At 40.6% G+C, this 16355-nt stretch overlaps 1 protein-coding gene across 5 annotated transcripts in view; it reads right to left on the bottom strand.

The window, feature by feature from the left end:
* Positions 1 to 16355, bottom strand: part of arhgap4b (Rho GTPase activating protein 4b) — a 34478-nt gene that overhangs the window by 609 nt on the left and 17514 nt on the right. For 2 of the 5 annotated variants that reach the window (XM_086108659.1, XM_086108669.1), the window contains exons 11-24: positions 16239 to 16323; positions 15660 to 15687; positions 15305 to 15401; positions 14162 to 14222; positions 13860 to 13937; positions 12474 to 12602; positions 11083 to 11188; positions 10588 to 10815; positions 9224 to 9279; positions 8893 to 9064; positions 8603 to 8698; positions 7720 to 7827; positions 6261 to 6363; positions 561 to 3692 (exon numbers count right to left, since the gene is read on the bottom strand). In XM_086108659.1, coding sequence (XP_085964785.1) covers positions 3477 to 3692; positions 6261 to 6363; positions 7720 to 7827; positions 8603 to 8698; positions 8893 to 9064; positions 9224 to 9279; positions 10588 to 10815; positions 11083 to 11188; positions 12474 to 12602; positions 13860 to 13937; positions 14162 to 14222; positions 15305 to 15401; positions 15660 to 15687; positions 16239 to 16323 — 1563 coding nt within the window. In that variant the 3' untranslated portion in view covers positions 561 to 3476. Of the gene's footprint in view, positions 1 to 560; positions 3693 to 6260; positions 6364 to 7719; positions 7828 to 8602; positions 8699 to 8892; positions 9065 to 9223; positions 9280 to 10587; positions 10816 to 11082; positions 11189 to 12473; positions 12603 to 13859; positions 13938 to 14161; positions 14223 to 14816; positions 14845 to 15304; positions 15402 to 15659; positions 15688 to 16238; positions 16324 to 16355 lie in introns of those variants that run through there. The other 3 variants (XM_086108678.1, XM_086108687.1, XM_086108697.1) reach the window with 3 other exon arrangements.

Below are 16355 nucleotides of genomic sequence, written 5' to 3'. Positions count from 1 at the left end.
ATCCGGCAGCATCAACAGGAGATATGAGGGTTGGGGGATGAAGGGTGAGCAGGGATGGCGCTACACCGGGGCTGGGGTGGGTAAAGGGCGGTTGAGTGTAGCCCCATCAGAAATCTGTTGAACCCCCAAAACTTTGGAATGCGCCAAGCTGAGAATCGGTTTAGGAGAAACGAAAAGTTATATCACACTTTGTGTCTCGGTACCGCCCTTCTGATGGCATAAAAATAATGTGATTCTCTTCCTGCTTCGCACTCATGACCCGCAGCCATTGTCTGTAATCCGTGGGTGCCCCGAATATTCCGTTATTAAAAGTTTCAAAGGAAATGTTCATCGATTCCAGCCTTTATTTGGATTACCAACATTCTCCTCGTCCGAAATTCAACGAACACGTGGGGGAGAGGAGGCCGCTCTTCCCCCAACACCAATTTAGCCCTGCTGGTTTTGAATCCAGGTCATCAGGACGTCCATAGAATGAAAAACTATTCATCAGGTGTCGGTCCGGCCCTGGAATCGGCCCGCCGTACTGCATAAACATCTTCATTAAATACACTGACAACACCTTAAAAGTCATCATCGTTTCATCTTTTAATGTCATCATAGTTTCTTTTGCCACATATACACTGTACTTTTACACTTTAAATCTAGTGACATTATCAAACAGAAATTTTGAATAAAAGGGTACCTTCATTTTGTAAAACAAAGAAACGGCATTAAATTTATGTTTCGATGAAAACACAACAGAAGACGATTGCAATATATGTAAAACCATCTCAAATGTGTGGAATCAAAGTACCGGTAGATAACATTATCGACCTCTTGGTCGTGTTCTCCGGATGCCCCCCCCCCCCCCCCCCTCTCTATATATATATATATACTGTATATATATATGTGGACTTTGTTTTGTGTGCGTGAGTGTAGTTCGGAGTGAGTTTGCTAAACTTTGATGCCATAGTCACAGTTAAAGCCAGAAGAAGTCACATGAGTTCTCCGCTGACATGAGGGCAGTGTTGGCTCTTTGCACAGCTTGAAGGAAGCCAAGAAAAGCCACTAAATTCTTTCAAAGGCAAACCTGAGTCAGCCCATCTTCACTCTGCAAAGCCCTGAGTTTTTGCCTTGTCGGCCATGTATCACATATGAAAGGGAATGTTTTTTTTTTTTCCATCACAAGTTTGTCAAATCACTGCATGCTATTTCATATTGTGACATACCGTAACTACAAACAGCAATGTCAATGGAAACACCTTTACATGTCATATATTGTAAAAAGACTTGAAATTAAGAGAACAATGAAATTGTAAAAATAACAGGCACTCTTGACACAAATCGCAGATTGGCTTTTTTTTTTCCTTTTTCAATAATGAACAGAAGTTGCATTTTCAAAACTTGCCACCAGAGGACAGTCTTTTGCTGACACGAAGCATGTCAATCAATTTGTTTCACATCGAGGCCTGTCACGATAATGGCTATATCGATTTATCGCACGATGAGGAAAAATGGACAGGATAGGATTTTTTTTGGGAGTCGACAAATGGCAATTTGCATGCGTGTTTGTTTACATATTGTTATGAACATTCACATGCGCTTCTTCGTTGCCTCTGTCAGTCAACCTGCTCGTCACCGTGTTAATTTAGCACCCACACACAGAAATATACATATATATATAAACGCTATGATTGAATAGCTTCTGAAACCCATTTAATTTGTTTGGTTCATATCTGTAAAAATTATTTCTTAATCGGAATATGCGAGTCTATTTCTCATTTATTAATGAGCCGTGACAGTGTATGGTATTGCTGATAATAGTTAAGTAGCATTAATTGCTAGCGGGTGCAACCATGCGCATTGCTCTTTGTAGTATTTAATGGCTTCTTTATGCACTACTGGTTCTGTGAACATTTGTTACACCCACTGGGAATTAAAGAAATTTGGCAACCGGCACCAGATACTGTATCCGTTTCAAGTGCGTAACGAGTCTGTATCTGTCCAATGTTGGTGCGTCGAGATAGCTTTCAGCTCGCTGGTCACGATACATACAAACATGGCAGACCAGGTGCATTTGATATTTATTAATTCGGGCTTTTATTTTGCTCAATATTGATAAAATTGGAGGGAACACAACCTTTGTCAAGCCAAGGTACCTACTTTTGATGACAAATTTCAAACGGGTCAGCAGTAAGCAAAAATATATTTTAAAAACTATGAATACTGTAATGAAATAACGATCTTGCCTACTCTCAATTTAGTCACAAATGCACTTAAACGCACTTCAGAATGATGTAATCCAATTTTTTTTGTCCTAACGTCATCACCATAGCAGTGACATTAAAAAACACAACAACACTATTGTTTATCGTGATCGTTTTGGGGAAAATATATTGTCTCGAAAAATTTGTTATCGTGACAGGCCTATTCACATCACTGAAAATAAGGAGGGAGTATCAGGGCCATACTTGAAAGGAAAACAAAATACTGCTACGACAATACAGTCAAAGACTTACAGGTAAACAGGCAATATTTTGAGAATAAAATTGTGATTTATGAGAAATAGATCATATTACAAAAACCAAAAGTTGTTATATTGAAAACAGTTATTTTACCATCTAAAGTTGGTTTCTTTCCAATGTATGACAAAGGCTCATAATTGTATATGAATGAAGTTATCATATTCCATTATAAATACTGCTTGCTAACAACAAATTTTAATCAGATGGCTTTATGTGTCTCCAAACATATTTTTAAAGCTGATTTCAAAAATGTTCTAGCACATCAGGTTTGTTTTCAAAATTGACCTGTAAAAGCTTGTGCCATGCATTGTAATTCAAATATGACATTTCAGGGAAAAAATGCACCTGTTGCTGAATCTTAACTCTTTAGTCATAAGTATTATTAAATAAATATATTACAGGTATTATTATTATTATTATCGTTATGAGTATCATTATTATGACTTATTATTATTATTATTATTTCCACGGTTATGAAAACCTGATCTGCTTGAGAATAAAAGCTGGGAAGATTCAGAGTCACTCTTAAAAAATTCATTTAGTATAGTTTACTTACATTTCTGATTTGTAAAAATTTATTGACGAGTGGGGCCTGTAAACACACATTTTACTCCTGTAGTCTCACTTTGTTCTGATAAAATTTCAAGCTTGCTTTTTGTCATGTTACCATTTTTTTCTCTTCAGCATGGCCCTAGTATTCCTTCATAACAGACAGAACACATGCCTTATTTTCGAAAAAGGGAGACCAAAACTGGCTTTACATATTTGGAAAAAAAGAAGACCAAAAGCAGCTGAAAAATCACACAAGACATACTGCAAAACAGCACCGTGTGGCACTATGAGATGGCACAAATGTAAGTATGTACATTTATCCTAAAAATAAATCAAGATTTTCCCAGAATGCATGACACCGTATTCTTTTCTCAAGCTTTAAATCTATACTTTCAATCATCCATCCAGTTTTAGGGTACGTCACTCTACCGGACGGAAAAGGGCCCGTCCTCGGATACCAAAGCCCACTTTTCTGGCAGTGGGGGCAACTTGAGGGAGTGGAGAGGAAGAGGAGGAGGAGGAGGAAGAAGGAGGAGGACCGGGGGGAGCCACGGCTGCGAGAGTTTGCGGCTGCATGGAAGGTTGTCGAGACAAGAGCTCCTTAAACACAGAGTTCATCTGGCGACTGATCATCTCCTGAGAGTGGCAGAGGGGCGGGGCCAGAATGGGATCAAAACAGGAAATGGAGCATTACATCTAAGATGACAAACTCTTCTCTTCTGCTTGCTTTACGTTCTGCACTAAGTACAGCCTGAAGGAGAACATCTGCACTGATTGATAAACGATCTGGACAGAATCCTCAGGGCACTGTCTCGATTGCGAAACAGACCGTTCGAATTGTCTTGGCAGACATTCTGCCTCTCATCTGAGCAGGCTTTATCAGATCATGTGCAGAAGCAAGACAGGACAGCCCTTGCCTGAATGTCAGCCTGGAAAGTATTTATGCTCTAAGTTAGAGGCACATACGAATGGTATCACTGTTTTGGAAACAGCAAATGGTAAAATCAGCGGTCATCCTCATTAATACGTACTGCATTTAGTTGTAACAGTGGGTGCGGAGGCTTGTGAAGACTGTTTACTTGCTTGTTTGGAAGAGAGACAAAAATGGCTGCTAAGACAATCGGAACAGTCCAGTTGCGATCGTTTCAATGCGCTTACAATAAAACGACCTGAATGAATGAGAGTATTCAGACATGTATGGAAAAAAAGGATTGAGATGCCTGGTCATGACACCTGTTGGAAGAGAAAATCCTGCTTCTACTTGTCTAGGAGGGCTTCGTGTGAGATTATGCGTGTATTTAGGGAACGTTTTTAAGGCCACTCCCCCAGAAGAAAAACTTTTTACGATGTTTTACTGCCTAATTTGAGCAAATAAGTATTTTACATCAGGGGCACCAGGACCGCCTTTACCAACGGACCTACCTGGGCTGGAGGCCGTGGTAGTACACAAGTCAGAGGCCTATCAGAATCTTTTTTTTAAATGGTGGTGATTGGTGATTTTCAATCAATCATTTCACATTCTTGGCATGAGTTGACCACCCCACAGGCGATTCTGAGCAGCGCTGTGGCCGTAATTCTAGTGTGTGCCAAGAGAGGGACTATTAGAAAGAAATCTGAATTCAGTACTTTCAAATTAGTCTGCCACTTGTTGAACTTTGTGTCAGTCACTTAGTCATGAAGCCCGCTCAAAGATGCGTAGCTTAAAGCCCAAGAGCCTATATTGCAAGGTATTCAATTCCACATTTTTCTGCCATTATTTTTATCAGTCAATCATATCATTGCCGGATGCGCGGACCAATCGCGGACTTGTACGCAACATCACATGACTGATCCCGGGTGCTTGTTTGTTTACGCAGCGATGCTGACAGGATCGTAGCGGCGGCTGTCACGACGGCAGATGGGGAGAGCCACAAGGGGTGAGTGCTTGCGATGATACAAAAGGCTTGGAAGGTTGACCAGTTAGTTCAGGCTACTGGGCGTATGTACTCACACTTGCCGGGCTTAATCATTGAGACAAGTATACTGGCAGAATCAACAAGTCAGGGCGAGACTGGCTGGCTTGGCGGGCGGGGAGTTGCGAGGGGGTGGGAGTCGGCCTCGCTGTGAGGGCATGAGAAATGTGGCGCTCGCGGGACATCCCACCTCTGTTGCCGCGGCTGGGCGAAGAGGGGACGCTGCCGAGTAAGTAAAGGTGGTCCAGCCCAGAACCACATAAGTAGCCTGTGGACCTGCTCCAAACATAGCTCATCGACATTGTGATATTCTAGAAATGTGGTCGAAGTGATCATTTGAAAATGTGAATGCCGGAAGAGATTTCAAGAAATAAAAGTGTTGCGGGTTCGTTTGAATCAGTTTCAGAGAAATCATGAATATGATCAGTGTCTTCACATGAATAAATGTAATTCAATATGAATAAAAAACACATGATAACAAGTGATTAAAGGCTATTTGAGCAAATACATTTTTTCAGAGGTGTGTTTCAAACTTGTCGCCCTTTGCATGAATCAGGACCAAAGAAATAGCTCTCGTTTTAAAAACGTTCGGTCAACCTTGCTCTAAATATAATGAGTTGCCATACATATACCGTATTTTCCGCACTAGAAGGCGCACCTAAAAGCCTTCCATTTTCTGAAAAGCTCACAGCGCCCCTTAAAATCCAATGCGCCTTGTGTATGGTCATTACGGTAATATGTCAACCCCAAAATGGCTCCTTGCTAGAGACATGCTGTCAACGCAGAGTTTAAACTTAAGGCGATTGGTTTTGCAGTTGAACACGGAAATAGAGCAGCGGCAAGAGAGTTCAACGTTAACGAGTCAATGTTATAACTTGCTGGTCGTTAAGTGAACTGTGTCGCTGCTTTATGAAATAAGTTTTACTGACATCTGATCGTCGCGATATAAATCAGGGTGTAGTGGAGTGTTCTGTTGGCATTTCCTTGAGCGGAGCTCCATCTAGCGGATGCATTGTAGATTGCGTCTTATAAGGCGGTGCCCCTGGTCCAATATATGAAAGAAATTACAAAATAGGCCATTCATTGAAGGTGCACCTCATAATCCAGTGCGCCTTTTAGTGTGGAAAATACGGTACTGTACATCTAACATATGCCTAAATATTTAGTGTAAAAAGTAGATAATGACGAAAAGAGAAATAAAATATGATTTGACTCTGAGAAAACAAGCAATCGGTTCAATTGAGCGACCAACCTTGTCAGCTGATGTCCTGTCTGCCTGAACAAACGCAGGTCTGTCCACAGGTTTGAAACCTGCCTGTCTCACAGTGTCCAGCGTGTGTCTTCGCTCCTGAGACCTGAGACACAAACGCAGTTTTTCTTCTTTAATTTTTCCTCAAGAACCCAAAACACAAACATTGTGTCTTATTGGTGGTCTAATCACTGACTATGTAACTTAGATGTCAAACAATGTTTAGGAATAAAAGTTTTTTTTTAATAGTTTGTCATTCTAACAGTTTGTGCTTATTTTGTCATTGGCCTTTGGGGCAGTAATTGTGTTAACTCAGAAAATAATCTGATGTGCATTGCTGTTCCTGTTAGCTGAACTATAATTTCAGTTATGAATTTATAGTTCATAACTGAAATTATGAATTATTTCAAGCATGAATTATGCTTGAAATAATTATTTGTGTCGTCTATGTCATTGTTCCCTAACCGAGGATCATTTTCAAATTACCACAAAAATCTATTATCTCCCTCGCCAACTTCACACGATTGACCCATGGAGGTCTGCTGGTAGTTCCTTATAAATGACCTCCTGCACGGTCTCTGAAAATCAGTTTCTCCTTCTGCCACGTCAAGGACTGTGCGCCCCTCGAGCGCCCATTTTAAAGAGAAGGAGAGTAGCCAGTTCCTTTTGGCGATGAATCTAGTTGGCGTCTGTAAAAATACCAAAACAAGGTCTCACCCGCCCCTGCGCAGATTTAGACTGCGCCTCATGCCAGACACTGGTCACAAAAATAGAGTCCTGAGGGTGGACAAGCATCTTGTTGGCTTTTATGTTTGTGTGCCAGCATAGCAGTAGTGCAAGACTAACACCAGGAGGAAGAGGGAAACATCTAAAACATGCAGGAGAGCGGCCCTCGAGGACCAGACTTTGACACCTGGGGTCTAAACCCAGCTCATGTTTCTTACTAGTGGCCGAACACTGAAACGCTTGCTGGATTCTGCTTCACAATGATACTAAGAGCCAACAACAAAGGACGAAAAATGCATCATCCTTCCCCAAGCCGCTAAGATATAGCATGCTGCCAATCAGAGCAAAGTTGTTTTCCATCTTCAAATTAAAGAGAATAGCAAACAAAACCAAGCAAATTTCATTTGCAGATCACATATTCATGAGAAATCCAATCGTCTCATCTGTCAAGTCTTTTGGACCAACTAGAATATTTGAAAAAGGGCATCCTGGGCATTTTCAACTCAAATGATCTTGCAAACATGATAAAAGGACATCAAAGATTAAAAAAAAAAAAAAAAAATCGGTGTGGCATGGGACCTTTAGAAGTGCTTGGTGCTCCCCAATTTTATTTTCAGAACATTGCTGCTTCACGTCATATTTTGTAGCAGCATAACTACTTGATGACTCAATTGAAACATGATTTTTTATTTATTTTTATTTTATTTTATAAGCTTGAGGTGTAAGTCCGACTTACACTGGAAGGTGACGTGCAGCCGGGGAGGCGGGTGGCTTTTGACCAGGGCTTCCATCACTTCCTCGCTGTCGCCCGGGCAACGAAGCACCATCGCTGTTCACCCGCATCCTGTCGAAAAGCACACAAAGGAATGTTAGAAATTTTCAACTGATATGATTTGGGGCGAAACTGAATATTTGCATGTACTGTTAATTATGTACAAAATTTGTGATGGGCTCAAAAGTAACAGGAATGCTGTCAGAACAAAAATTATGAGTTCTGACAGAGCCTCTGTTACTTTATTGTATGGTGCTACTAATACATGCAAGTATATATTATTTGTAGTTCAGAGTACTCATTTCCCATCTTATATTTGACATTTATTTCCAGAACAATTTCCACAATGTTTGCCAAATGGAGTACATCAAATATTTCCTGATGGTGGTGTTAATGTACAACAGTTGAAAATGAAATTCAGACATATAGGACTTACTGAATGTATAATTCAACAGTCAACTGATCCATTGTGAAGGGAAGGTCTTCTAAAATATATTCTAAGCAGAATGGAAATATTCTTAAATATTCCATTTAAGAATATCCTAAATATGGCATTACTGGTATACTTTATCTGTGATCAGCTAGCGCGGCGTTTTTGAAATTGAGCGCGACTTCTTGGGTCATGGTTCATGCGAAGGGCTACCAGTTTGATAGAAACTTCTGAAATAATACATTTGCTCAAATTACATTGATGTGATAGAATTGTTTTGGGGTTTTTTTGCACATTATTGATATTAAGAGTAGGTTTTGGAAATAATAAACATTGAAAAAACATTGCGGAATGTGAATGTGTGCATGTCAGTGTGTGTGTGTGTGTGTGAGTGGTGCGTGTGCGTGTGTGTTTTACCGAACAGTGTTTTCTGTATGAGGATCTTCTGTTGACAAATTTCCAGTACTGCCTCCACTGCCACCTCCTCCTTCTTCTCTTTTCCCTCTCTCTGACCTGCAGGAGGAGAAAAGAAACGTTACCATCACAATATAAAGTTTTAGTATGAGATGAGATTTCCTGTCAGGTGAGAAGACCAAACATTCCTTTTTTTTCATTTCTGATCCTGTCTTGTGGTTTTTGCGAGATGAAAAAAAGTAGAAAAAGAAACAAACATCATGTGGTCTTAGTTGTAAAGGGTGCTTGCTCACCCTTCCAAGACACTGATGTACTTGTGTGGGATAAGACCTTTGACCCCTGCTGCTTCACCCCTCCACCAATCAGAAGAGGCCTTGCTATGAAGAGTAAGGAGATCTCCCTGCTTGAACGACAGCTCTGCTGGTGACCTCGCCACATAGTCGAACATTGCCACGGCCTCCCACTCTGTACGCGCAGGACATGGAAAAAATACCCCCACACAGAATGCTTTTCATTTATTATCATATTTTAAAACCTAATTCCAAAAAGGATCGCAGGGAAGCTCTATTTATTGTCACATCTGTAACTGTAACTGTGTGCATGCAGGCGTGTGTGTGTTCTCACCATCCTCACTTGGTAGATGTTCAGCCTCTCCATCTCCCTCCTCTGTGATTGGTTCACTACAGACAAACCAAAAGGTGAGTTTGGGGAATTTTCCTCTTCTGGCTATACAACCACACTCACAGGCCTCCTTTTGCATGATACCTCACGTTTCTTTTCATGTAATTTTGAAAATGCTTGCTGCATTATACAGATGACAGCTCTATTTGAAAATAGCCCAAATTATACCAGTAATCATTTCAAACTTATAAATTACCCTTTCATGCACCCTGTAACCTGATAAAATGACCACCTGTCCACTGTCGTAACCGCTGTCCCTGAAAGGGTTCATAAAGCCAGCTATTTGGAGTCATCAAATTTTTTTTTTAATGCTATGAATGTATGACCGCTGTTGAACACTCTGTTGCTGATTGGTCAAAAGAGAATAGTCCACACTTTTTCATTTCACAACTTACAAGTGGCTTTAAAAAATACACAGTGTATGAAAACATTACCGTATTTTCCGCACTATAAAGCGCTTCGGAGTATAAGGCGCACCTTCAATTAATTTTAAAACTGTTTTCATATATAGAGCGCACCGCATTATAAGGTGCATAGAATAGAAGCTACAGTAGTGGCTGTGGTTGTGTTATGCATCCACTAGATGGAGCTATGCGCAAGGAATACAATACAATACAGCTTTGTTGATAGAGCGCTTTCACGAAGTTGAAGCTGTTAGAAAGCACTTTACAGAATATTTAAAATAAGTCGCAGAAATCTGACTATTGAACCATATATAAGGCGCATCCGACTATAAGACGCACTGTCGGCTTTTGAGGAAATAGAATGCTTTCAGGTGCGCCTTATAGTGTTGAAAATATGGTACAAATATTCAAAGCCATGGATCTTGTTTCCTGGAACTAACTGCACAGTGCACTAGATGCTGTGTGTTTTTTTCCCCCATTGGTTTAATTCAAAAGTCATATTTTGGGGGGATGTCAAACATTGAAAAACTCAGCCATCCCAAACAAGCGGCATGTTTTGTTCGTTGATTGACTGCGAATCTCTTGGTAGACGACAATGACACGGAGCAGTGTCAAAATAGAATGACAATATTATGAATGACTGATTTTCCCCCCCTCACAAAAATTGAACATTGCTTGCAAACGGCTGCCAAGAAATGTCTTTGATGTGGCATCAACTTCACTTAATAAGCCAGCGGAGAAGCCAAAGAATGGAGCTGCTTTACATACTTGAAACCCCATCTCAAACCGGATATTAAATTCTGTCACTCACATCACACACATCGCATACAGTAAGGGAAAAAAATGGGAAACTCAAGGAATGAAAAAACACACTTTAAATGACATTTCTATGATATCCCTTACCAATACTCCTGCTCAAGGGTCATGTGCTTCTCATAAATCGGGCCTGGCAATTCAGACTGGCCGGGAAATATGACATCATGCTGAAGGATCATGGTTTTGACAAGGTCATTGACCTGTGGCTGCTGAGCAACGGCATCATCCGAATCAACTCCCCTCAGCAGGCTCGGGCCGAAGCAGACGGCCAGGTTGTAGGACTGCATCATGTTCTCGTCGCTGTACTGAGTCACGCTGTGAAGACACGCACAAATGAAACAGTACTCCCAAAACAGGCGGCAAAAATAATCAAACATCCACAAAGATATTTTGTCAGAAAAAAAAAAAGCTACATAGCTAATTCAAGTTTGGTTTTACACAACAGATGGCTATGTTGAGGTACTGTTTTAGTTACTAGTAATGCATAAAAAAAATATATTGGATGTAATAATTCTACAGTAATTATGTTTTCTGTCCAATATCTTACAACTTTTTTTTTAACCCTCTCATGTGTTAACTCACTGATTGAGGAATGCGAACAGGTATCGCATTATGATGAGGAGAGGTCGTGGGAAGGCAGAGACAATTGATTTGATTTGTGCCGCTTTGTCCACCATACCTTCGATTTCTGAATGAAAATGGGAGGAAGGAAGAGGAAAGAATAATATCAGACAAATAAAATAAATTTCAATTTGCTGCAGTCGCAATCTTTTGATGAGAATAAAATGTTGGGACGCCGACCCATTTGTCTAAATACCAGGAAAAGCCAACAAGGTTTTTGGGGGAAAAAAAATCAGATTCAGTTTATTCTTTTTCCTTGTCACATCACAAATTCTGCATGGCCAATTATTGAATGTCTTATAGTGGACCAGTGGGAAAAAAATGGCATGTGCCAGCCACGCCCTGAATGTTTAAATGACAAACGAATGCGTACCTACTGTATGGGCCACTTGGTTTAAACGCATTAATTACCGGTACATTGTGAAATCACTCCCTTGTATTAACCCTTTCATGCACCCTGTAACCTGGTAACATCATAAGCTGTCCACTGTAGTAACCACTATGCCTGAAAGGGTTAAATAGAGAACAGACAATTGTACAGTGGGACCTCTACTTACGAAATTAATCAGTGTCGGTAGAAATGTCTTATCTAGAAAATGTTGTAAGTAGAGACGCGTTTTCCATGTAAATGCCCTAATCCGTTCCAAGCACTCCCAAAATTCAGACATAAATGTTTTCGAAAGCATAAAAATGCATCAAAATATCTAATAAATACATGTTAAATGAGAGTTGTGCATCATGTAAAAAACAACGAATAGAGTAAAGAATAAAAATGACGGTCATTTAACTTTTAACGGCGCCCTCATCATTTTTCGCCCTCTTTCGTTCATGTCCTCTCTCAGAAATGGTTTTTGCCTGGCGTTTTGTAAAGAACTGATCCAAGGACATTTGCTTTTGTCAGCTTTTAACAATCCTTTGAACATGTACCACTGTATTTTAAATAGTACAAGACTAATGCCATACAATTATGGGAATATAGCTGTATCAATCTGAAACCTTTCTTGGAAGACTCTTGTGGTGCTTTAACTTTTTTTTCCTTCAAAAGTAAAACTCCCATTACTATTAAAACATAGTGACTAAATTAGTGTAATGAGGTGTCATAGTCACTTCATTAGTATTTATAGGATTGGGACCAGCGCCGCTCGTGATAATGAGCCGCCAGGAGCTGTTCCCACAGTGCCAGATTGGAGATTTGTCGACACAATTGACTGCGACTTCAGTACCAGTACATGTCGGGTAAGGAGGTGGAATTGTGTGTGAGAAATTTCAGGAGCTAAAAAGTAACAACAATGTTGAAGCGCAGGATGATCGGAATCTGCAAACGAAGAGTACAGAATCGAGTGGGCTCTTACGGACACACTCCAGCAGCTCCAAGTAGCTCTCATAGGGGAAGAGTGGAGGCTCGAGGCCCCTGAAATAAAGCTTCAAAACCCCAGCCACTGAATCCAAGTCACACTCACTGTCTGACAGAGGGTCTTCTCCTACACGGGGAGATAGAGATTTCGGCATGATATACAAAATGTGTATCAACACAAGTTCAGTGAATAATTCAGAATTGGAGAGCCACCCAAAGCACCTTGTTTTGTGGCCAGAAAGGGGCATTGAACTGAACGTCATGTGTTTCGGCATCATGAGCATTTTTATGACCGCGCTTAATCAGACGTTTGTGAATGGCTTCTGGACATTCTGTATAAATAAAGCTGTATTGTATTGAATTCCCTTTAGCATAGCTCCATCCAGTGGATGCATAGCGCAACTGAAGCCACTATTTCAGCTTATATTCGATGCATCTTACAATGCGGTGCACCCTATATATGAGAACAGTTTTAAAATAGGCCATTCATAAAAGGTGTGCCTTATATTCCAAAGCGTCTAATAGTGCGGAAAATACGGTGCCAAGCCACCACCATCGCAATGTAAAAAGCATAATTGCAGCTTGCAGGGGGAAAAAAAGAGCATGTGGTGGTTGGCTCTCAATGGAAATCTGTCTTGGTTGCCGACAAAAAGGTCGCAGGTCGGTCGCGGTTTTCAGGTCACCTGAAAACTGGGGCGGTTAGTTGCAATGTGTTCAGGGATCGAGCTGTAGTGACAGCTAATTTCTTACCGAAGCGTACGGTAAGCCTGAGATTGTATTTGCACTTGTTATAATCAAGTTAGTCATGTTTGTTTCAATTCTTCATATATTAAAAAAAAAAAAAAAAACATTTTTCCCCTGTTGATACTACAGGGTGAAAGATGCAGCTGTTTACTCAAGTGGACTGAAGGGGTGGCAACAATGGGGAAATGCCAGTATTATGAGGGTTGCTCACCGCAACATATTGGAACACACAAAACAAACAAACAAACAAACAAAAAATCCAATGAACTAGTTCATTTTCTGAGCGTGAACTAGATTCAAAATGATGCATTACGAGCTCTAAAATCAACTCGGGCATTTTAAATTTTTTGACTAGTTTGTATAGGAAAATGCACCTTCCCAAACATAATACATACACAATATAAGTAGACTAAACATTACATTTGTGTTCGTTCCAAGTCTTCATTTTCTCATCAAGACGAGGGTCCACACAGTGTGTTTTATTACATTAATGGTTTGCAGTACTTAATCTCTTAATCTTTTGTGATTAACAAAGAAAAAATGCATATAAAAAGATGCCGAGTATAATATCAGTTCAAATCAATCATTTAGGAGCATATTGTACATTGATTGACTCTGTCTTTTTTCCTCCTAGACTTACCTCTCTCAAAAGCATCTTTGATCAAATTAACTTCTCTTTGTGACCCAGGAACTCGGAATATTCCTTCATGGTGGAGACCTGAAAAACACACACACACTCTTTTATTGTTTTAACTTGTGCATTAAGGTTCTCAATAAGAAATTGGTTCTACAGTGAAGTATGATCCCACTGGGACTAACTTCTACTGCTGGTAGAAATAGAGAACACAATGGGCTGACATCATGATGACGACATGCGCTCGTTTTAAAGTCCGCAGAAGCTCTCCCAGCATGGTTTATGGCCAGTCATGCAAATTGTCTCACCGTGAAGGTTTATGAAGCGGATGCAGCTTTCAACCACCACAGGGATCTGCTGGCCGGAGCTCTGCAGAGGAAAGAGGATTTCAGAGTCAGAAGAAATAGGACACGGAGAAAAGAAGACCGAATAAAATAACGGCTTTTGTAGGAGGGGGGCGGGGGGGGGGGGTGCAAATTCATTTGCGACGTGATTGGAAAATGAATAAAAAGAATGTGAAGGTTGAAAAGCCACAGAAAGTCAATCATGAAATGATGGCAGCTTTGTCTTTTTGTTGCTAAGGTGGAAAACATGCATCAATGGCATTGCCAGGGCAAAAGCAAAGATGAGAAACGCTGTGGTGAAGCAGCACCCCCCTCCCCACCCCCACGCACCCATTTATGTTTCCGTCATATCGACAGTAACTTCCGTTTCTCATCGAAAGGTAATTTATAATCCAACTTTATATTTCTATTCTGTGTATTTCTCCAACAGGAATTGGGAAATCCTAATTTATTCTCTTGAGAAATATTTTTTGGAGGTTGTTAAGACAAAAGGAAAGAAAATGGCTATGGGATGAACGATCATCCCTTATTGCATGTTTAGGATAAAACTGTGTGTTTTAAGGGAGACAAAATGACCTCGTATTTCCTGCTTCTTATGAGAAGCAATAGAGTTTGGTACCTGTGTACGAGACATTCTTCTTCTTCTTCTACACCAAGCAAAGCACAGCAGTAAACAGAAAGAGAAAAGGCAAGGTAAGAAAAAGGTGTGCATTAAAAAAATAAGAGTAGGAAAGATTTAGAAGGAGTTGCGCAAAGTGCACACGTTAAGTTGCAGAGTCGAGAGAGGAGGCAAGAAAGACTGGAGTGTATTTTAATCCCTTTTGGAAGAGGGGCACGGATAAAAGTGGGAAATGGATTGAAAGGACAGAGTGCCATAAATAAGCTAGAAGCATGACCACACAGCACACACACACACACACACACACACACACACACACACACACACACACACACACACACACACACACACACACACACACACACACACACACACACAGGCATAGAATATTCCGCATCAGTTCGTCAGAAAAGCAAAGCCAAGTTTCACAAAAGCAAATCAAAAGATGGAATATGCACTTTTGGATTTGGAGATTGCGTGATCGTTACCTGTATGTAGGAGAGTATATCGGTGCTGAAGAGTGTGTGGCAAAATTGGGATATGGGTCTGGACTTGCGAACTCGCACCGAGCGAGCGCAGTGAGCTCTGGGAAGTACATAAAACGCATTATGGCATTTTGTTTGTGGGTATTCAAAGAGGCTGTAATGAGGCTTGCTAAATGCAGCTATTAGTCACACTTGACTTCAGCGGTCCCATTCCCCCCCCCCAAAAAAATTGACCTGTTATGTAATTGAGAATGGCTCAAAATGGAAATGTTGAAACCAGCTCTCTGTCCTCACTGGTCTCCTCTCTCGATTTCGCCATATCTCATTCAGTCATACTATGTTTACATTTCATAGATACCTGGAGGGGTCTGTGTTGACGGCCTCAGCTGGAGGAAAGAGCCAAAAAAACAAAACACTTTGAAAATTTTTTCACATATTTCAGGAGTGACCAGTCTTTGAGAAACTACTGCCGTACAGTGGAACCTTCAAAGTTGCTCATCCCCAACAAAATGTTATTTTGCTAGTTGATGTGTTTTGCCTTTTTTTGTTGTGATGCCACCACTGAACGTTACCGATAACAACTAACTAGAAATTTTGATCACCATAGATCGCAACCCAAGAGAACATTGGGACGTGTCAGTTCAATATGAAGAACACAATTCAAAAATAATTTTACCTAGCTTATGCTAATAAAAATGTGACAATTGAGGACAAGCACTTGAAGAAAAGAGCTCGATCGATGCAAATTTCAAAGTCAGGGGATACACTACACCGCAAATGTATTGATTCAATTAATACCGATAACATGCCAGTAGATGACAGGATCGCTCCACAAGTCCCTCTTTGAGACCAAATTTGGCGGCTCCACTGACAGCGGTCACGACAGTGGGCATGTGTTATCAGGTTACAGGGATGCGCGAAAGGGTTACGAGCATACCTTTCTGTATGGCATCGTGGAGTAGATCGTGTTTGGCTTGAAGTTTGAAAGTCAGAGAACTACTGGTGAGAAACTCTTTCACTTTCTATAGGAAAAGAGACAATAGCATTTTATATA

Source organism: Hippocampus guttulatus, chromosome 1 (assembly GCF_054856545.1).
Source record: "Hippocampus guttulatus isolate MCC_2025c chromosome 1, RoL_Hgut_1.0, whole genome shotgun sequence".
Taxonomy (NCBI): domain Eukaryota; kingdom Metazoa; phylum Chordata; class Actinopteri; order Syngnathiformes; family Syngnathidae; genus Hippocampus; species Hippocampus guttulatus.
This window is presented reverse-complemented; position numbering and strand designations above follow the sequence as displayed.